At 43.9% G+C, this 23,317-nt stretch overlaps 1 protein-coding gene across 1 annotated transcript in view; it reads left to right on the plus strand.

Moving 5' to 3' along the window:
• The window catches only part of GMDS (GDP-mannose 4,6-dehydratase), a 403,890-nt gene extending 383,832 nt beyond the window's left edge, over positions 1-20,058 (plus strand). The window contains exons 10-11 of the mRNA XM_088535645.1: positions 19,461-19,529; positions 19,920-20,058. Coding sequence (XP_088391771.1) covers positions 19,461-19,529; positions 19,920-19,982 — 132 coding nt within the window. The 3' untranslated portion in view covers positions 19,983-20,058. The remainder of the gene's footprint in view (positions 1-19,460; positions 19,530-19,919) is intronic.
• The last annotated feature ends 3,259 nt before the right edge of the window (positions 20,059-23,317 follow it).

Below are 23,317 nucleotides of genomic sequence, written 5' to 3' on the forward strand. Positions count from 1 at the left end.
GGGAGGAATATTGTTTACTGTCATGCTCTCATTCTCCAAATCAGGCCTTCTCTCATCCCACAATGCATATGATCCCATAGGACAAATACTTTCGAACATGTAGCATGAGCTAGATCTTGATGGGGCAATGTTTACATACAGTCAGGCAGGTGTTAAAGCTCCTTTCATCACATACCACCACATAAGCACCTAATACCTTCCTGAGAACAAGCAGCTGCCAGCAGAGAGAGACATCCGATCTATTCCATAAGTGCAGTCCTTATTCCTGCCCATTTTGTCATCAGGGTTTCAATACACAGGATTTTTCTCCATAATTTCATTCTTGATTCTGTTCTTCCATGCTGTTTTGCAGTATCTGCTAGGGAAAGATACAGAAGGAGCAGATGGGGTCAGTCTCCTCTTTTTTGCTCCTAGCTACACAGTGCAAGTAGCTCACTGGTTTGACAGACATATCAGCCCAGCTGGAGTTGGGAATAGCTACCTGCTTCCTGGAGTCCCCATGGGACCATCCTTGTCTGTACTGCAGCCAGTAGAAAAGTGCATTTGTGCAACTGAGCAAAAAATGTAATGGGAGGTTGGTTCTCGTCCAAGGACACAGGAGTTCTCTAAGCCCATAAAGGGTGTTGTCTCAAACTGCCTGGGTTCCCTGTGACCTGGTGAAAGGAAGATCACGAATTCAGGCTACAGATGCTACACAGGCAAATCACGAATGCTGCTGCTGACACTTGATGGAAGTGGGCTTTAGTCAAAAGACCTGGGCAGGTCTGTGTTAGTATGGTGGAAGAGGCAGTGGACAGTAAAATAAGAGACTATGCACATGGTGCATTAAGAGAACAGGAACTTCTGATCTGCTGAAGATCTCCTGCTGCACAATATGTTCCTTTACTACAACCCTAATCCAGACTGAAAAAACTGTTGACACTAAAGTTTCCATGCTTGGTCATTCTCCAAACAAATCTCATAGTCAGATTTTAGCAGAAACCCTGCTGTTGGTTCTTGGGTTGTCAGACATGGGAATATAATGATCTTTTTCAGCCATCTAAAGCTTATCATGCTTGATAAATTGGCTGAAGTCTGGCACTTGGAAGGAATTAAAATCTTGACTAATACAAAGCACAATAAGGTTTTGCAGGAGATTATTCATAATGTATTATTTTAACCCATTTGGTTATGTTAGAGAGGGAAGTAACTTGATGTCCTGGCTGGTTACAAACATGCTGTTCCTCCATGCAGAGCTGACTTGAATATTAAGTGATGGTTCGATGTTGATTTCAACATGTAATGGATCCACCCCACAATTTAGGAGCAATCTCAAACGTCCAGAGAACTTGCAAGCCCTCTTAAAAGAGTTATGCAAGAACAGAGAGTTTGCTTGTTTTGCTTTGTTTAATGGGCCTGTCACCTCACCAGGCCAAGGGGCAGACTACAAATAAATATACTCTTTTTTTTTTTTTGGGGGGGGGGGAGGGCACTTGAGTGGGATCACAGAAATCTTTAAGGGTGGGTATTTAAGCCTGTTTAAAACTTACTTTTGGTATTATGTCTTTTGAGGGTGTTAAATTACATCAAAGCTCACATGTACACTATATAACCCATGCTATGTACAGGTAATAAATTACTGTTGTTATTATAGAAAGAAGGACCATTTATACGTGTGACCTAAATAAGGAATCTTACTCCATGCACAATTTGCAGGTTTGAAAGAGTAGCATCACCTTTTGGCTACCTCCAAAAGGACAGGGATTAGAAATGACCTAACAACAAATATTTTGGAAGGATAAAAAATTACTGTTGTTATCACAGAAAGAAGGAACTATCTGATTTACTACAAATACTTGCCTATTGTGATTGTGTTTATTTTTGAATTAGTAGTTGTGGATAATATCTGCACTTTAAGATGAAATAGACGTCTGAAAGGAATGATTTGTTTGTGTGCAAAGGAAGAGAAAGGTGTCAGGCAATTAAGAACACTCCTTATTGTCTGATCCAAGAAAAATAGGCAATAAAGTTACATTGGTGGTGTTGAGGTAATCTTTCTAGTAGCATTATTGGAGGCAGTTCTGCTCTTGTTTCTCACTCTCGTTATTTTCTGTTATTGCAAAAGTTGCAATCCAGAAGTGCCCTGAGTCAGTACATACCCAGAATGAACATCAGTATCCTTCTTGAAAGCATTCCAGATGTATCCAGGGTCGTAAAACAAAATAGAAAGTTGAAGGTTTTATTGTGATGCATGTTACAATCAGGTAGTTATCTGATGGATCATCTGGCTTTTATGATCCATGATGAGAAATATAGCTGTCATATGAGGAATAGATTTCTCATCATAAAACTTACCTCTGTAATTTCAGCACCTGAGTAAGTGCTGCCTCAGGTGCTGATTGTGCTAGTAAACACTGTCTGAAGAGAGATTTCCCCATCTGTTTCTCTTCCTTCCATTTAAATGCAAAGTTTGGCAACAAGTGTTTTTCTGCGGTTCCCTTTCCTTCAGCAGTTGCTGCTATTCAAGTCCTCGTATATCCTCCTGGTGAATCAGGAGTTCACTCAGGGAAAAGAAAGTCTTTTCAAGGTATGTAGGTCAGTATTTCTGCAGAAAGCTAGTGAAGCAATCTGGTTTTGGAATGCTAACACCAGAGAACATCACCTCTGGTAGAGCAAATTGGCTCAGGTTTACAGCCATGATTGGAAGGGGCTGAATTCGTCTGAGCCATGTAACATCAGGTTTCTGCTGTAATCAGTGAGAGAACAACTCTGCAGAGTCATATCTTCCCATTGCCTAGACTGTTAACGTGGGGTATATGGGTTAAATGCCTAAAATTACAGCTCTCATATCAGCTAGTGCAATGTTATGTACACTGTTTTCATCATAGGAGAAAACAGTCAAGAGAGAGAGAACTCAGATCAAAACATTAGATCCACAGAAAGCTGAAATGGTTTCACCACAATCAGTAAGATTTCTGTTATATAATATCATATAATAAATTGCATGGATTTTGAAAGCAAGGAAATCCCTACATCCAACAGGAACAAATTTTCCTCTTGAATTTGTGCTGCAGACCCCCTATGTTTGGGAGAGGTTATATGTTTCAGAGTGCTGACAGACGTGACTACATATTGTGCTTTATTCACTTCTATTCCACGAACCTCCAAGAGCTCCGTGCATCTTTGAATCCCTGTGTCTTTGGCACTTCTACTGGTGAAACTCCCTGCTGGGAGTGTGGTTTAGCTAAAAATGGGTGCTTTTCACCAAAATAATAAATTATTCCTGTACTACTGTCTGAAAAGGGTGGATCTGGAGCCAATTTAGTGAGCATAAGTTACAATTGACTTTGGAAGTAATAACTTATGCTGTGAGCCTCCTTAGATGTATAGCCAAGGAGCTGTCTGACTGCATATGTTTTTACACATCTTTCAGCTAAATTAGAAATCCAAGCGCAAAACTTAATGCTCAAAGATATCTTGGAGATTTGTGACCTTCCCAGAAGGACTCTGGGTCCACAGAAGGTCCAGAGGGTCTCTCAGTTTCATGTCTTTTTTTTTTTTCTCCACATATGGCACATTGGTAAATAATAAATGAAGTTTACAGCATCTTAATTAATGAATCTGAGTATAATTTGCCTCAGTCCTGGCAAGCAGAACTCAGTTGGAAAGCTGAGCAGTGAAGGGAGCCAACTTAATTGAGCACCTCCTCCAGAGATATGACCAAAGATTGAAGCACATTTATTTGCATGTGCTTCAGGTAGAAAAGCCTTAGGAAAGTGGGAGACGTGGGTTGAACTAGACTGGGGAATAGAGACACAAGGGATAGAGGTTTTGAGGTGCTGGGGAGAAAGACAAGAATGAAAAGGAGAAAACATGCAGTGGAGAAACATTAAAGGGAAAAAAAAGGATCATGAACAAGAGATGCTGGAAAGTATCTAAAAGCACTTAATTGAAGGAGTAACGAAGCTGAGCAGACATCTCTTGTATTCTGTTGATGCCAAGGGAGAAAAAAAAATCAAGGAGTGAATCTGCTGTTGAGTTTACTGGTGGAAAAATCTGAAACTGGTGAAGAACTGAAACTTTTTCATATTGTTGAATTTGTGAGTTTAGCCTGGTGGGATGCTACCAGCAGTGATGGTGTCCAGTACAAAGCTGAGGTATATTTAGCCCATTCAGTCACAGAATCATGCTGGTGCTCAGGGAGGCTTGCATGAGAATATGGAAGTTCCTCCTTCCGCAAAACAGAAATTCTACGTCAATTTATTCTGTTAGATAGAGTGAATAGGCGAAATAAATTGCTGGAATGCAGTTAGTACATTAGTTAGCATCTCCAACACTATAAGTTAAATATTTTTAATCCTGAATATAGGAATTGAAGCACTGTAGATTTGTGGGAAGAAGAGTATTTTAGAGATGTGCTGAAGTTTGTATGCAGGCTCATAACTTAAGGCAAGCACCTGTGCAAATACTACTGAATGAGAACAAGAAACATCTGTAAATGTGCTATTTATGTGTGGATTTGGATGCGTTAAACATTATATTTTTTGCTGCACTTATTTTTCTCCCTATATAAACAGGCACAATTCTTCCCTGCAATGAAAATCTTTGTCTAGTCCATACTACATTCTAAAAAGCACGAAGGAAGTAAGGATAACTCAAGTTGGCTGCAGCTTTTTACTCAGATTCATAAATGGCTATTCAGGATGTAAAGCAGTTTGAAATGATGACCTCCTTACCTAATATTTGCATGCCTGCTAACAGGAAAGATCACACGTTTCACACAGATCTTACTCAATGATAATTGCACATGGCAAATATCCCGTTAGTTGTGTGTGTGTAGCTCGTTGTTTTTGGATGTAGTTACCAGAACTGCATACTCAGTTCCCATAGCCATGTGCACAAAATTAAGCTGCAACAGCACATGTAGGATTTTAATACATGACCCAAAGCTTCAGTCTTCATAGCTGTGTTATTTTATGCCATTTCTTTGAACTGAGCTAAGAATTAGTGTTTCTTGGACTATAGAGGCAAAGGGTGCCACACATGTACATGCACTGGAAGGATGCATATGGAATGTACCATATGCATTAACGTGCGTATGGTGTAAATATTGACTTGATAGAAAGAACAATATGCCAGAACAGATCTGCTGTACTCAGGGACTAACAGTAGTGCATGGTACAAGTGAAAAACAAGCAGCTCCTGAAATCTTGCATTTAAAGCATATGTATTTTAAACTAGGAATGTCATAGAGGTAAATCTTTGCCATAAGCAATTGAAAATCAGGCTGCAGTAGCTCAGAGAACACTTTAATTGCAGTTTCTTGTTTTGCATATCACTTTTCTCATCGGTTCTAATAGTTTTTTTCCCTCCTGTACAAACTTCTTTGCCTTAAAGGGCTCGTGAAGGAAATAATTAAAAAGTACACGTAGGAAAACTGTCTGAAAGAAGGGGCAGAAATCCAAGCTGGTACAGGGAGGTGCCCCAAACACTCCTTTGGATGATTATTAATTTTTTTCTTACTATTATTTTATGACACTGTTTATGTTTAATTACCCATGTTTTCCTAACCTGTGTGACAGACATAGTTTGAAAAGCAATAGTAATGATCAAGCTGCGGAAATGCCAGCCGCTGTCTACGTGCTCAAGCAAGCATAGAGCAGGCAGTGTCAGGAGGTAGTGCCGACTTGATTAGATCTGAACTTCTTTCTCATGTTGATGAAAATTATCCTGACTATTATTACTTAGGCAAAAGATGCCAAAAGATGCTATGAAAAGTCAGCTCTTTCCCTGTTCTCTGGCTGTTCAGAAAAGTAAGTTCACAGGATTTAGCTGAAGTGTATACTACTAAAATATATACTGGTCTAGTTAAAAAAAAAAAAAAAGAAGATACAAGTGATTAATTTGGGTCTTTGCATTGTAAACTGCCAGGCAGCCTGTCTGCGCTAATATAGTTTTTCTTTTCTATTCAATTGCTTAAGAATTGACAATTTCAGAGATTACATTTTCCAAGCAGACCAAGCAGAAGCTTATTTAGAAGCTATAATATTATTTCGGTTTGAGCTTTTTTGGATAACAAAGTTCTGGGTTATTTCATGCCTCAGTTGTGTGCTACTGCAGTGAGACATTGTAGCACTGCTGAGCAGGTAGTACTATGTCATCAAAACGTGAAATCTGCTCTGAGAGTTTTAAATAGTACATGGAGATTTAATCATTGATTTGTCAGTATCTTGTCAACAGTTTATAAAGCGTTGAGCAGCTTTTGTGATATGTTTGAATGCTTTTACACTTCTTTAAAAAATGCATTTGATTGATGCAGTCCTGCAAAGGATTGAGGAAGTCATGAATGATGTATTTAGGAGTGAAAATGAAATGATAAGGAAGGAAAGCATTCTCCTTTAGACTGTGACTGAATTACAATGAAGTGAAATCAATTTTTATTTGTTCTGTGTTGCCAACTTTTGCAGTCCTGCCATGTAGATCATGTTATCCCTTTTTAATTTTCCTAGAGCAGAAAGTTCTGGGATCTTGTGATTATAAAGAAATCCCAGCTTTTTTACTTAAATTTTTGCACCTTCTATTTGTAGATAAATTCTTGAAAAATATGTCTTTAAAGTACAGAAGACAAACCAGTACACCCCTAAATCGTCCTGCTCTGATGTCAGTAAGAGGGACATTTGGACTAGTGATTTTTGGACTAGTTTTGGACTAGTAATTTTTGAATACTGTCAGGGTGAGCTTTTGAATTTTGTGTGAGAGAAGCTATAAAAATAAAAGAAAATCCAGGAACAGAAGTAGAAATGAAACTGTAGACAAGCAAGTAGTATATAGTTAAATGAGTCATTGGAAGTTACCTCCCCTCACCCTTGCAGCCACTTGCTACTCTGGGGACTACTTGCTGCAAAACAATAACAGACTCACTGCTTTGGCCATTTTATCTGTAAAAAAAAATATCACGTTTACCATAAGTGGTGTGATACAGCCTGGATTATCTTTTTGCTCCTCCCTTTCACTCCAAAATGTTGGCCAAGACCCTAGCGTCCATGCCCCTAGACAATGTAAATGGGGATGGCATTGACATTTCTATTCACTACTGTTTTTTAGTTATATAAAATCTGTATCTTTCTTCTGCACAGGTTCTACGTAGTTTTTGTGCTGCTGTAAAGCAGTCTTGTTTTGTCTTAATATGTTAGTTTTGCTTGAAGTCTTGCTGAGGTTGCAAGTAGAATGAAGCTGCTGAGATATTTATCTAGTTTTCTTCAGCTGCTTTTTAGATTCCCAAAAATAGAGGAGAGGTCTGTCACTCATCATTTTATGCATTCATACACATTGTCCATAATGTTGGAATGCAGCAAAGGAAGTAAACCAAGCTGTAGGGTTTGTAGTTGGCATACACTGGGAAAGAGACAAATTCTAACAGAATATTCAAGGGAGTGAATAGTTCACTTTGATACACTTTCAGAGAAACAACTGCCATCTATGTTTTTGTCTAATGCCTAATAGGACCCTTGCCTGGCATCTCTGTGCTGCCAAAACATGAATGAAAACTAGCATTTCTTGTCTGAGGAACAGAACTGTCATTTGTACTGAAACTTGATAATAGAATATTGCACTTCCATTGTAAGGACATCAGGCGATGCCTAATTTTCCCTTTAAAATGTTACATAGGTGAAAGCATTGGAGTATGCTGATCCCATGCCTATTACTGTACAGATCTGAGGAGTTTGCTTGTTTTTTAACTCTAAAACTAATGGAGGTTTAGTAGCTAGGGTGGGAGCATTAGAAAATTTTCCTTCTGTCGTGCTCTTCCATGTTTGACTGCTGCAGGGTGAAATAATGAAGATTTTTGGTACTAGATCAAAAATTCCTTTCTTGTTTAATTGAAGGTGTTTAAGAAGGTAATTGAGAGGACAAATTTAAAGCAGACCTATTTGCATTTGGTGATGTTTTGGAAAGGAACAGTGCATGTTATGAACTCTTTTAAAGTATTTTGAAGTATTTTAGTGTATGGTGATTGGACTACCAAATCTGTGGAAGCTCACAGGCAACTACTGTGAACACTAACAGCACCCTCAGCAAGTTTGCAGATGATACAAAACTGGATGGAGTGGCCGACACTCCCGAGGCCTGTGCTGCCATTCAGAGAGACCGAGACAGAATGGAGAGTTGGGCAGAGAGGAACCTCATGAGGTTCAACAAGGAGAAGTGCAGGGCTGCACCTGGGGAGGAATAACCCCAGGCACCAGTACAGATTAGGGATTGACCTGCTGGAAAACAGCTCTGCGAAGAGGGATTTGGGAGTCCTGTTTGACAACAAATTAACCATGAGTCAGCAATGTGCCTTGTGGCCAAGAAGGCCAATGGGATCCTGGCCTGCATGAGGAGGAGAGTTGCCAGCAGGTCAAGGGAGGGGATCCTGCCCCTCTCCTCAGCTCTGGTGAGGCCGCACCTGGAGTATTGGGTGCAGTTCTGGGCTCCCCAGGACAAGAGGGACATGTGGAGCTTCTAGAGAGGGTACTGCAGAGAGCGACAAAAATGATCAAGGGACTGGAGCATCTATCGCATGAGGAAGGCGAGCTGTTTAGTCTGGAGAAGAGAAGGCTGAGAGGAGATCTGAGCAATATGTACAAATACCTGAGGGGAGAATGTAAAGAGAATGTGGCAAAACTCTTCTTGGTGATGGCCAGCAATAGAACAAGGGGTAATGGGTACAAGTTGAAACACAGGGAGTTTCATCTCCATGTGAGGAAGAACTTCTTTCCTGTGAGGGTGACAGAACCCTGGAACAGGCTGCCCAGAGAGGCTATGGAGTCTCCTTCTCTGGAGATCTTCCAAACCTGCCTGGATGCGGTTTGGAAGTCCAACCCCAGAGGGATTGGACTAGATGATCTGTAGAGGTCCCTTCCAACCTCAATCATTCTGTGATTCGGTGGTTCTGTAAAAGAACCTGCTTTTTACCTTGATCCTAAGGACATGTTGGTGCTTTTTTTAAAACTTATTTCAATATAAGTTTAGCCCTGCTCACAAACCACTATTATATGAATGATAATGTAAATTGTCTCACAAACCCTGCAGCATTTTTTTCAAAAGTCAAAACCTGAATGGAGAAGAAAACATGGGTGGTGTATGATGGAGCACCATTAGTAAAGAAAAAGAAACAAGTCTTTGAAAATAAGTAGAGAATACCGAAACAATATTATATATATATATTCATGGCACAGAATTACTGAGGGAAAAACAAGGAGAGGGGAACAAAAACTCCTTGTGAAGTGTTTCATTTTGATGGCAGAGAAGAGATGGTGAAGTCTCTTTCAGCAAGTTTAAGAAGGTGTTTGTGAGCAAACAGGAGAATGATGTTCAAAGAAACTGGAATAGTTTGAGAGAGAAAGACACTGGGAGAGGCATCAAATTGGGAAAGAAAAATGTCTTTAAATAAAAAATGGAGAAATAAAGTTTTATAGGAAAAATGAATTAGCCAAAAAACATGAAAGATTTAAATAAGGAAAGCGTGAAAAATTAAATAGCCAAGAAAAGGGATGGATGGAAGAGAATGATATACTTGACTTATATTTTAAAAGAAAAAATATATATAGTAGTTATATTGATTCTTTCTTAGTGTTTTTGTGGTGGGTTGGAAGATGTTTTGGTGGGTTGGATGTCTGTTCTGAGTGAAAGTGAAAGAGAGAAAAAGGAAGGAGGAAAGAAAACAAATCTACACTTTTACTTGATTTATGCTACTGACCCTCAAACAGACAGAAGCTGCTGTAATTTGCAATCCATCCTTCCCAAAGCTGTGAGATGTTATGGCAATATTCAAGGGACAGTCAGGTAAGGGGGTGGCAAGTGTAGTGCTTGAAGTTGCCGCAGTAGCATGTTTTATTTATCCGTAAAGCAAATGTTCAGCTGGATACGTGGCCTGGACTCAACAATGACCAGTGTTTTGTCTTGGTAGGCTCGGTTGAATACACGTGCAGAATGGGAGTGCGTTTGTTTATGGACAGGAAATGCATAAGCCTTTTAATGGATAAAACATGAGTTTGAAGTATTAAATGTGACCTGCTTTGTTGTATGTCAGTACCTGCAAAGGGTTATTCTTTGTAGTGTCCTACTTGGACTCAAGCACTAAAGCTTTCATCAAAGTAAATCTGATTATTTTGCACATGGTTTTCCTGAAAGGATGTTATGATTTTCTAGATGTTTGGTGACTGGTGATAAATTAGGCTTTTATGATGTCATGTGAAAGGCCACTGCTTGGACTTCCTTCTCTATCAAGCCCACTGGAGAATACGTTTAGGGCGTACTGAGAATCAAAAATTATCATACCTTGTTTTATTTAACCCTTTAATGGATTATTTGCTTTGCAACGAGAGGTTTATGGGCAAAGATAGCTTCACTTTTGCATATTGGAGTCCCCCTGGTATCCCATCTTGATTCCTTTTGATACACTGCATTTGAAATGGATATATGTTTTTTCTCATGTAACAGAACCCCAGCTCAAGAGCACCTTTGAAGCCTTTCACAGCTTGCATTCCTTCCATATATTGTGCCTTGAAAACGGTTTCCAAATCTGATGGAGGTTTTAGTGACAAACTGGAATGCGGTAAGGAGGGGAGAAAGATGTCGTGTCCCATAAATTAGGTCAGGTTTATGACCAGGCAGACGGAGGCTGTTTCTAAAAAGCAGTTTTCGGGAAAAGACTGTATGTAGCCACTTTGCTTAGATAAGCGAATGTTCCCTTCTTCCAGCTCCCTTCTTCACCTCCCTTACCCTAGAGAGGGAATAAATTACAACTGTTTTTCAAACAATAGCAAATGACTCACTATTCCTCCATGCTAAATCCTTTGTTCTAGTTAATCCATACGGGAGAGGGGAACAGGAAAAGTGCCCACCTCCTCTCTGCCTTTCCCCCACACTCTTCTCATGGACTTCAGGGTGGCAGAGGTTCATATGTCAGTGTAAAGTGTGTAGGAAAGGGTGTCTTCTCCCATGCCCAGCCTAAGCTATAGTTCAGTGTTCAGAGTAGTGGGATGTGTACTGAAAATATGCCAAAGAAGGCAATTGATGATTGGAATGATCAGATGATCAGAATTTTACGATGGCATGTTCTTTAGATAGACAATGACCTTTTGAGTAAATTAAGCTTTCTATTAGGGCAAAAGTAGTAGCATAGTTTTAATGTTAACCTCAAACCTCAAAAATGTCTTGGGTTTTTTTTCAGAGATGTGACTAGCCACAGAGGTAGTAAAATTACCCAAAATAGTGCATCCTGTCTTTATGAGATAAAGAAATTCACCATACAGAGTAGTAATATCCTGCTAATCACAGACCTGTGTTAATTAAATTGCTGCGTAATGCTCTTAGATAAGTAGATAAATACCTATAGAAAGAATACAAGTTCACTGTACTGAGTTTATTGTTTTATTGCTTGTCATTTGATATTCACCCAGCAATGATAAGGAAAACCGCTAACATTTCCAAAATAGTTATTATGAATGTAATATCTTTATGGAAGCAGATAAGAAACTAAGTAGCCTTGCAGAATGGATTTGTGGGGTGAGCAGTTTTCCAATTCATCTTGATAAGTCAGTCAGTGAACAAATTGCCCATATTGGACCATATTGCATTTCTAGCAAGCAAGGTAGCTGTTACTGCACAGTAAACCCCTAGATTGAAACAGCTTCACAGAGCAATTTTGCAGAAAATGAAAAAAGAAAGAAGTGCTGAAAACACAGCTTATTAAAAAAAAAAAAGAAAAAAAGAGAGAGAGAGGGAGAATGGCATTTTCTAATTTTAAAAGTCACCATGCTCTTACCTAAGTCAAAAACATAGTGTCTAACAATAAAAGCATATATGGTCAAGACATGATTGGCTTTCTCCAAAAAGAGTAGAGGGGGCCACATGGAAGCAAGAGAAAATGCAGTACCATTTACTAGTGAATAAAAGCAGGACTCTGAGGCACTCATGAAAGAAGAGAAAAGCCATTCTTTTCTTACACTGCAGCTGACCTCTACCTCATTTGAAAACGATTCATCTCTCACAGGGTCTTGTTTTCAGTAAGTCACGGTATGTGAAGGTCACACACTGACGTCCTCCCTACGATCTAGCCAAGGAACTTGAAGAAACGCACTTGCCTATAACCTCCCCAAAACCTCTGCTGGGAAGAGAAATTGCATGGAAGTTTCTAACGCCTGTCATGCGGAGTCTGGGTTATTCGGACACCCCTTCATCCACAGATTAGCCTGAAGCACATGAGGTCCTGGTCACACACTGTTTCTTAATGCCAGCAACTCTACAGAGCAGTAACAGCCAACTCCTACGTGTAACCTGCACAGTCTTTCGTAAAGAGCAGTTTTATTTCACTAGACCAATTGGGACTATTTGGTTCATACTAGTATCCCTCATTCAGTTATTAGTTTGCATTCTTGGAGACATACTACAGATTTAGCTGTGATTTGTGTGTTTGGGTGTATGGATGTAACATGAGAGAAAGGGTATTTTTGTGTTCAGTGCTGACAACTGACCTGTATAGGTATAATTACCTATACAATAAATGGCAAATGGAGTGGGTTTAATCCTCTTTGTCTGCCCCAGGTGTCTTCTGCTTTTTCAGCAGATGCTGTGCTAGAATTGTGCACTTTAAAGTGATCTTGTTACTTGAAGAGTGCAGAAACGCACCCCTGGCCTGATCCGCTATGAGATGGCCCAGATCTGCACTGAGCCCCGGGCAGGCCAGCTCGCCGTGAGCAAGCGAGTTAAATTCAGCACTGACTTCAGTGGTCGCTGGATCAGGCTGTAATTCAGGAGGAATTTTATCCGGCTCGAGGGACAGCGCTGGCCAAGACATTTTCTCAGGCTGAGTTTGGCAAATCCGTGGATTTGAGTCATGCTCAGCCCTAGCAGGGGGCTCCAGGGCCTGCGGCTCTCCCGCCTCAGTGCTGTGACATGAGGCTCGTGCACGGCCTGCTCTGCGGTCGCGTGGTCCGCAGCTCCAAGGCCGCATCCGTCAAAGCGACGAGGCTCCATGAAGTGGCCACGTGGCCTCCTCCCGTGTTGCTGCTGCCGTTTCATTGCCAGTGTGTGGGGATCTGTCAGGACTGGCACTGAGCATCGTTGCTGCCCTGACGTTGGCTCTCCGTCCCACGGACACGCGGTACCCCTGATTCCTGGCTTCCTGAGCAGAGCAGACAGTTTACTGTTGTCTTCTACTCCCTTATCACCCCCTGCCACTGCAAGAGAGCTCTGGCTTCAGCTCTGCCTCTGCTGATCCACAGCAGTGGAGGGAAGGGGAAGAAGGGGGGCTCCGGGGCGGCAGGGAGGCAATCTCCATTACTGGCATTATCACCCTAATGTTTATTGCTGCTCCGAGTTCATTCGCCTTAACCCTTTGGAAGCTGCTCAAATTAGAGATTATCGAGCAGATAAGATAAAAGTGCTGTTCCAACACCTCCTATTCCTAGTAGAAAAGTGACGGCCCTGCTCAGATTTTGTTGACAATGCAGCTTGCATTGATCCACATTGCCAAGACACTGTGGAGCCCGGAGATAAGACCTTACCCCAAAGATGCCCAGCACTTGCAACCTGCTGGCTCCTGTCAGGAGTGCAGGTGCTCAGCGCCTCTCAGAATCAGCCCTTTGCTATCCACGTTTCTCTATCCCTTCTCTTTCCTGTCAATATAGTTTTATTTAAAAAAATGAACCTTCAGAATAGGAAGGCATTTGCATATGAAAACATGCTGGGAAGAAAATATTACGCCTGTTCTTTTAAATGGTATTCTTTTATATATATTTGCATCCTACATTTCAACCTATGGGTTGCTTGAGTGTTGGTCTTTTTGCTTTTTCTGTGGTTCTTTGCGAACAATACTGTCTTTCTGCAAAAGACTGCTGATCCAAGAGTGAAAGCCAGTCTGTTCATGCTGCATTAAAACAAATTTAGATCAGGAACCAAATTCACTGGCATTCTTCTATTCCCTTGGTACCCTAAGTGCTCCACAACTTTGCTTTTCTAAGAACAGTGGAAAGAAAAAATGAAAACTGAGTGACACTCATTGCAGCTATTCTGAAATTCCTGACGATGTTTACCGTGTTCTTCGTCAGGCTCGCGCTTTGCTCATCGACGTGTTTTATCTTCACATTCCCCTCATACTTACTGTGGTGATAGGAGTCACTTGCTTTATAATTATATTGTTTTTCCTGTTACTATAGATATTGTAACAAACACTACTCTCTGCAAAGAAGTCAAGCCAGCGCTGTCTGCCTTGTGGATCTCCATAAGCATGCGGAGAGCAGGGCCCACGGAATAGCTCCAGTGCAGTCACCATCACTGCTCACGTGCTCATCCCAGTGAAGAACTTTGCACCTGAGCTAAGATACAACGGCACGAGGCCTCGTGGCAAGTGCTAGAGAGTATTAGGGCATGGAGGATAAGGGCGACAGTAGAAGAGCTGGCTAGTGAGCAAAGCACGCAATCTATTATTTGCAGCAAACACTCTAACCAAACTGTTCTCTTTTTGAGCTGGGAGCTGCAGCAGATACCTGAGCATACTGCGTGGGCAACCCTATGCCTGAGATGGGTTATGTGAACTTTCCTTAAAAATAGCTATCATAAATGCTGCAAAAAGTACAAGAAAGGGGAGGTGTACGTCATAAAATAAACTTTGTTTTATTGAGACACAATGGTGAAAATGTGGAACTGTAAACTAATGTTGTTGTATTAAACAGATATATTGTTTATTGCAATTTTTTTAATGGGACAAGCAAAAGCTGAGGCGCAGTGGTCTCAGGGAGGAAACAAAGCAAGCAGAATAGGAACAGAATTTGCAGGAAGCTTTGGCTGTTTGATTATTGAAATATTTCTTGAGGAAACTTCTTGAGCAAAATAGCACAAGACTAAACATGCAAGTCAGAGACTCCACTGACCTGGATCTATATGTTCTTTGCTTCTGGGAGCTCTGCTGTAGCAAATTGGCTTCCAGTTCTTGGTGATTGTGAATATAACCCTGGCCACTTTTCAGATGCAGTAAAGCTATTGTGTGCTTAGAGCAAATCTGTTTATTTTTAGAGGTAAAACTTTGTCTCTGCTGAGGCGAGCGGACTTGGGCACGATTCCATCGCAGGTGTTTGTCTGAGGCCTTAATCTCTACTCTGCTCTGGTGCAACAGAGAGCAAACTCTGGCTCCTGGCACTGGGTTAAATGAAGTAACAGTTTAAAGGCAGTCAGCTGAGCTGTAGTAATAAAAGAAACCTTGGAGTTCTTTCAGGCCACGCTATCTCCTTTTTCTCACATTGTCTTGAGGCTTTAAAATTTCAGTTAAGGTTAATTGAATGAGACAGTGATACATTGCACAGTGAAACCAGATCAATCACAGAGTGAATCAAAATAGAAGTAGCAATGACACTCGGAACAAGAGTTTGGAAATGTGATATTTACATTAAAATATTTTACATTTTTGTCTCATGATTTTAAAGGCTAATTTGAAAAGACCTTAACCACACAGAATAACGAATTTCTGTCTGGTTATCTGTATGTGTCTGTATAAGTGTATGCTTGGACAGTAACATGGAATCACCATAAAATCCAACTCAATAATAGGGTGTTTTCTACACAGCTAGGCAGGCTAATTTACAGAAAAGATCAAACAGAAAAATTTGCATCAGATAAACTCATTCTTTTCTCTGAGAGTAAGTCATATGACAGCTAGCTGAATATAAAGCTATAGGAGCATTTCCTGTAATACTAAATGGCAACAGACAATTTGACTTGTTCCTTCCCTTTAAATATCTACCTGGGTTCTGCTTTTCAACTCCTAGAGCAGCTTGCATGTAAAACTTGTCATTGCTATTCATTTATGTTAATTGTATTTGCATGGAAAATAAGAGATAGTTCCTCCTAAAACAGGTAACTAAAAACAAAGACTTAATTTCATGTGGATGACTTGGGCACTGCAAAAATAACAAAGCTTTAATGAGTGTTTCCAGGTTTGCAAACTCTTATTTCTCAGTATCTAAATCCTCAGGGTTTTCAGGAAGTCAGAGGGCCTTATTTTTATGTCAATATTTAAAGCACAGTTCTGTAGAGAAAAAAAAAAAAAAAAGTTATCTTCCAGGAATAAAAAACATGAAATGGTGTAATTTCATCACCTGCAATTCCATCAAAAAACAGGAATAGTGGTTAAGCTCAGATGCAGCAGCAGCAGCTGGCTTTCAAGAACTTTATATATATATATATATATCAGAGTTTTTAATTTGAGTTTTCTCCAGTGGGAGTTTACCTCTTCTTTCTTTGCTTTCTGATCTGGTCATACTGCTAGAAAGTGACGCTCTGACACTGGAAAACGAGTGTGCGATATGGAAGGGTACCCAGGGCGCTTCCTTTTTTCTTTCCTTTTTTTTTTTTTTTTTTCTGGAAGACCATCAGATGCATCTCTGGTTTCAGTGAAGTACTAGAATAATATAAACAAGCAGCCATTCTGTTCCAAGGGGAGCTTTTTTAATATTCTTATTTTATTGTAATTACCTTATTGTTTTCATATTATGAGCTACTTGTAGAAAAATACAGGAAACATGACTGCAATACAATCCTTTAATCAGGAATAGCTTTGTTCCAGTCATCATTTCCATTCAGTGTTGAAGCTTCGACTAAGAATAATGCAATAAAAACCTTGTAATATGGTGTTAATATTAGGGTATGTGATATAGCCATTCTGTTTCTGTACTTAGTCATTTCTGTAAGAGGTCCTTTTAAAAAAATGCATAGGAGCACTTTTGTCCATAATGCTATTTTTAAGTAAATCTTTCTACAAAGTAGTGTTTCTCAAAAGTACATAAACTTCTTTAGGAGAGCTATTTAAAATCTTTTAACCAGAGTCAGATGGGGAATTTGTATTATCATATATATTAAATGTTTTCTTCTTGGTTTTTTTTTCTAGCAGATTATGCCATAATACCTTTACTACATCATTGTTAAAGCATGTGAACTTTTTAAGAAAAAGAAAGAGTCATATATTTTTATACTTAAATGGCTTTAATACACTAGTTGTTTGTGTTATCTTTATGTATAATCCAGCACTGCAAATAACTCTACCAATTTGGAATCTCCCTCCGACCTTATTTTGGCCTGTTAAGCAGCTGAGTGTTTATGTTTTTGAATGAAGGACTGGAATTAAGCAAAGTATTTTTTTAGATAAACTATTTTAACAAAAAGCATTTGTCTAAGAAAGTTAAAAGACTGCTCCCAAGCTGTTTGAAAGCAGAATGCAGCTACATACAACAGGCAATAGCCATTCATTCTGTTATGGCCCCGTCCATTTTTTAAAATGAGAACCCAGTATTCTAGATAGGCTCAGTTCAAAAACTGTTGTTATACACGGATATAATTTTGTTACTTACACAGAATTTATAAAAATGAATGTCCTAAGCTTTATGATATGTCTTTTATGAATTAAAACTAGATATTATTAAAACACTTCTTAACTGATAGCTAATGGCTTAAATTAGAATGGGGAAAAGGGCAGTTGTTTTTATACTGAATTCCTATTTTAAGACAGATTCCCTTGTTTCGAGGCATATACATATACACACATATATAATGTAAATTAAACAGAACTGCAGATAAAAGGCATGCCTCCACTAGGGCCTGATCCAAATTGCATCCAAGTCAGCGGGAGCTTTCCCCATTTCAAACCAGATTTTGCAATCCATATTCACACGACCCTCCAGGGGATCCCTCGAGCTGATGCGGTTCTGCATGACTTGGCCTCAAACGTCTGCTGCAGTTTCTAAAAGCCCATTACAGGACTGCAGTAGGAAATCATTTAGTATAATTTAAGGAAATCGCAGGATTTTCATTTTCATATCATTTTGTTCCAGTCTATGTGCTCACCCCTGTCTGGAGGCAAGCGCAAATGCTGCTCGCGTAAAGGAGGAGCTGTGTGAAGCGGTGCCCGGTCCCGGCTCCGCGGACCCGTTCGTCCCACGTCCCCTTCGTCCCACGTCCCCTTCGCGGAGCTGCGTCCCCCCTGCTCCCGGGGGGCCCCGCTCTGCCCGTGGGCACAGTGTGAAGGGAGGACGGGCTGCGTTTCACTGCGCACGATGAGGTCCCTGGGGAAGCCAGCGGGAGCCGGGCCGCTCACGAGATGCCATCCCAAAAACTGTGTGTGCGGCAACGCAGTTAAAAACCTGCGGCCGCAAAGCGCTCGTCAGCTCCGCCAGCGGCCGGCGAGGGAAAGAGGGAGACGTTTTTCCAGGAAACCCTGCTGTGTTACCACCATAAAGCGAAATGCAAGAGCAGAGCTGAGCCTTAGATTTCTTGCTGTCTCACAATGTTTTTGCTTTAACCCTGGGCCGGTGTAATTTTAATATTTGCTATTACAGAGGAACAAATCTTTTAAAAGGAGCAGATATATTTTATTAAATCATCACAGACAACTGGAAAAAAAATCTAGCTATTTAAACACAATACTTGGGTTTTGCAGGCAGATTTTTAGTGATATTTTAGATTAAAATGTTTACAGAAATGAAAGCAGCTGCAGCTAGACCTGTATAACTTTTAATCCAGACCCAAGAAACACTTCAGTCAGTCTCTTCATTAGAGGTGCATTCAAAGGAGCTTTTCCTCTTGTTTACATTACTTTTCACAGCTGGTTGTGGGACTGTTTGGTGTGGTAGCACTGTTGAGATTATTAAGCATTAAGGTGAATATGAACAGTGGTTCATATCCTGGTTTCTGTAATAGTTTCAGGATAATTCCTTGGTACTGAGAAGGTATTTAGACTTTTCTTTCTGTGTGGATGCTCTAAGTACTTAAGGGGAAAAAAAAAAAAAAAGAAAGATGTAGGCGGAAAAAAGCTGGATGTTTGGATGTTTACTGCTGCTGGATGTGGTTACCCAGATTCGTAACAGTTTCAGCATCATGTGTCTGTGATCACGTTTTTATTTGCAGGGGAACAGTTGTCATGTTTGCTCTGTGATTTACATTATTTAAACAAATGTGGGAAAAAAGAAAAAAAAAGAATTTGAAGCAGCTCAATAGCATGACTAAGGCATATGACAGTGTGCTATAAAATGCTCATCATTGCGAGGCAGTAAGAGTGGAGCTCGTCCCCCCCCACCCGCAGACAGCAGCAAAGAGTAACTCCCTCCGTGCGGGATGCCCTGGTGAAATCGTGCTGCCTCCTGGTGATTTACAGGAAGAGGAGCTCCCACGAAAGCTGCATCTTGAGGCCCCCGAGGCCGATGGGGTCTGAGTGCTGCAAGGAGCGTGCGAGGCCAGGGCAAGGCCAGCGAGGCCAGCGTGGCACCTTGCCCGGCCCGCTGTGCTCTGTGTGCAGCGCGCCCGGGTTTTGCCTCTCCCGGGGGCTTCTGCCCCAGTGGCAGTGTTTGACCCACAGGTTGTGGCTGGGGGCGCGCAGGGGGCTCCGGCTGAGCCTTGCACGCCGCAGGATGGGGAGGTGACCGTGGTGTTTGCTCTCTTCTTTCCTGCAGGATTTTCTTCAAGGTGACTGCACCAAGGCGAGGCAAAAGCTGAACTGGAAGCCCAGGGTCACGTTTGATGTGAGTTGCCCCTCCGGCGTGCTCTGTACCTGCGCTGTGGCCTTGTGTCCTCCTCGAGCAAGGCAGGAGGCCGCGAGGGAGGCAGGGCGGGAAGGGTCCGCGGGGCGGCCCAGGCACGCCGAGGGGTCACGGCTGCGGTGACAGTCCCCAGCTGCTGCTGCTTTGAGGACAGCAGTGCGGGCAATCCGCGGCGACTCCGCTGACCCTCTCTGGAAAGGGTGCAGCGCGGATCCGCGATGGGAACACCGCGTGCTTGCGCTCCCATGCCAGCTTGGGAATTCGAGCCGCAACGGGAAGCGGAGTGGCGGGAAAAGCAGAGCCCCCAGCCTGGACTTTTGGGGAAGGGGGTCACGGGGGTCACCCTCACCCGTGCGTCTCTGTGTCCCGCAGGAGCTGGTGCGGGAGATGGTGGACGCCGACGTGGAGCTCATGAGGAACAACCCGAACGCCTGAGCCCAGCGACCCGACCAGGCCCGGAGCCCCGCGGCGGGATCGGGCCCACTGCCCTCCCCGCATTCAAAAGCGGGTTCCCCCCTCTCCCCGCGCCCGCCGGGCTGGGGCTCCTGCCATGGGAAGGGTCACTCCATTCCACCCCTTTTTCCCTACCTGAAGGAAGCATCGGTGCTGGTTTCCTTTTGATAATTAAAACTCGTCTTTCAATCACCTGGGACCTTCGGCGCGTTTTTAGTGCTTCTGCCACTGATTGAAAGGAAAACAAAAGCGTGTGCCCCCCCCAGCCTGCCCGGCAGCATCGCCGTTCCCCAGCCCTGGCTTCCCCTCTCCTTCCTTTCCTGAGCACTCCTTGTTTTCCTTTTCTGCAGCTCACCTCCACCCGAGCCGCCCCTTCCCACCGCTTGCACTCCGCCAAAGTTTGGATAACTCGATACAGCTTTGCAATGAGATCGCCTTTGACTACGCCGAATTAATTCCTAATTGCTGGAATCGCTTTCAAGAGGGTCGGGGGCGGGGGGGGACTTGTAAGCGCTTTGCAGTTCTTCCTTCCCGAGTGTGTGTGAGTCGCAGAAAGCCTTTTACCCAGCACCTTCCAGATCCAGGGGCTGGGGGGTCTGTTTTTTTCTTTTTCTCGCTCTCTCAGAATCGACCGATTTCCCTTCTACCCTGTTACTATAATGAGAGCTCGGATGGGAGCTTGATCCATCTCAAAAGATGTCTTAAAAATAAAATAAAAATAAATTAACTAAATAAACTTTTTTTAAATAGAAACTTCGAGGTGAGTAAATATTTTTGCACTCTTTGTGCCAAGGTGCCCGGGTTATCCAGAGGTCGCCATGCCCATACATTTCCCTTTGGTTTCGGCTCTTCCACCCACCAACTGCTCCCATCGCGGAGTTTTACGCCTCGCGAAGGCGCATGGCGGCCCTCGCAGCGGGGGCCGTGGCCGCGGGTGCGGAGCGAGCAAAGCCCCGAGGCGCCCACGAGCGCGGCCCGCGCGCGGCGCGGGGGGCGCTGCGGGGCCCGGCGCAGCCTGCGGGCTGCTGGAGCGGGGCACGGACGGGGCGCGCACAGATTTTGCCCGAGGGGCAGCGGGAGAGGAGCGAGCGCCGCGGCGGGACGGCGGCGCGGGGCGGCGCGGGGCGGCGCGGGGCGGCGCGGGGCGGTGCGGGGCGGCGCGGAGCGGTGCGGAGCGCCGGGCACCCCCGCGCCCGCCGCCCGGCACGGGCCGAGGAGGAAAGCAGGGCCGCGGCTGCAGGTGCACGGAGTGCCGAGCGGGAAGGAGGCAGGCGGACAGGGGGTGGCTTGGGGAAGCAGGAGGGCGCCTCGAGCACGAGTGCCCCGTGGCCGCTGCAGCTGCCCCTCCGCGGGCCCGCGCTGCCCAACTCAGCCGGCGGCGGCAGCCCCGCGTGGGGACCGTGGAGAGTGGGCGGCTTCGCCTCGCAGGCGCTCCCGACGGTAAGGGCAGCAGCGGCTCTCCAGTGGCACACGCAAAAAAAAGAAAAAAAAAAAAAGACGGGGAGGAGGTAAAATAATAGTGATAATAATAAAAGTAATAAAACCTTTTTCGCTTTTATGACAAAGAGTTTTTTGTATTTCTGGGAACTATTTTTTTCCTTAAAGTGATTCACTGGGTAGCTCGCTGTTACGTCTGAGTTCCACATCTCTACAGAACTCGGGACCTTTACACAAGCTGCCAGCTTTCCTTCGCCTGGCTTTCGTTCTTTTTTTTTTCTTTTTTTTTTTCCTTTTTTTTTTGGCATCTTTAACTGTGGCGCATTCAAGAGTAGATAGTTTATTCTGTTTTTTCAGCCTGTATGTTGGAGAGCGGGAGTGGAAGGGCTTGAGAGGGCAGAGATGGTCCACCCGCGTCTTTTGAATGTCTTTTTGTTGTTGTTTTTTAAAGAAAAAATATATTATTAGAAGTTACAGGACAAAATATGTGGATTTTTTGTTTGTTCGTTTCATTAGGCAAAAGCCTGGACCACTTTTCGTTCTCCCCACACACCGCAGTATTTTCAATTCTTCCTTAATTAGTACTCTTTGCAGCGACCCCTGAATCGCTCCTTAAAAATAAAAGCGCGGCGACCTGCGCAGATGACATGTCTGCAGCTAACAGCCCGGCTGCACGCCGCGGAGCCAGCACACACACTTACAGCACGTATTTTGTGCAGTCGGGGTATAGAAAGGCAGCATCCCCCCTTCCTCCCATCCTGCATCTGCCCGGCTCGCCCTCGGTCATTGCAGCTCCGTTAATTTAAGAGGGCAGTTAAAATAACCGCGCAGGTCCCGCCTGAGCGCGCGGCACGGCGCTCTCCCCGGGCCTCTCTAGCCAGAGGTACTCCTGCCACGAAAACTTCCTTTTTTTCCTTTTTTTTCTTTCCTCTTTTTTTTTTTTTTTTTCATCTCCCGAGGCCCTTCAGGGGCGCTCGAAACCACCGACCACTCGCGGGCTGCAAAAGACCCGCCGGGCGCCGGCGCGGGGGCTCGGGGGAATCCCGGGGCAGCCGAGCCCCAGCGAAGGCGGCGCGACGGGGCCTTCCGCGGGGCCGCGAGCTCAAACGGCCCCGCTGTCCCCCCCGCCAGCCTCGGGGGTAAGGGCAGGAACGGGGGGAGAGCAGCGGGGACGACCCAGAGCAGCTGGTTGCGCGGAGATGGAAAGGGGGTTGGAAGGGTCTCCGTGGCCTGCGCTGCCGCGCGGAAAGACGGCTCACTTGCTGGGAAATAAAATAAAATTAAAAAGTGATTTTTTTTTAATATCTGATTTTTACTTCTAAGCGCAACTTTGGGGGAGCACCCCCGCCTGCCGTGCGCACAACGGGCGGACATGAGGGTCACATCCTCTTCCTTCCCCTGCGCGGCCTGGCAGCCGGGCCCGGCGCGGTCCCGGGGCAGGGGGGACCCGCGGCACCGACACGGGCCCAGCGGGGCGGCCCGGGCCCCTCGCGGTCCGTTTGCCGGGGCGGCTCCTGCCGCCACCGGCGCCCCCGGTGCTGCAGACACAGCAGGCGCGGGGCGCCGCGCAGGAGCAGGCAGAGCTCCAGCGTTTTGACGGCTCGAAGGAAAACACCAGCAGCTCCTCCGCAACGGCCGCGCGCGGGGGGCTCGGGGAGGCGGGCAGAGGGGAGGTGGGTCCGCGGCGGCGGCCGCTAATTGCGACCTCGGCCTCGCTAATGAGCTCGCCGCGCTCCAGCCCGCGCCCCCTCCGCAGCAGAAAGCGCCTTTTTTTTTTTTTTTTTTTTTTTTTTCCTGCAATTGGTTATTGGGTTTCGAATCCACTCCAGCTCCGAGAGGGCAGGTTAGAAACACTGCCGCGAACGCTTGCGTAAATCCTC

Source organism: Tinamus guttatus, unplaced genomic scaffold (assembly GCF_059628265.1).
Source record: "Tinamus guttatus ecotype Peru unplaced genomic scaffold, ASM5962826v1 Tinamus_guttatus_pri_ptg000639l, whole genome shotgun sequence".
Classification (NCBI taxonomy): domain Eukaryota; kingdom Metazoa; phylum Chordata; class Aves; order Tinamiformes; family Tinamidae; genus Tinamus; species Tinamus guttatus.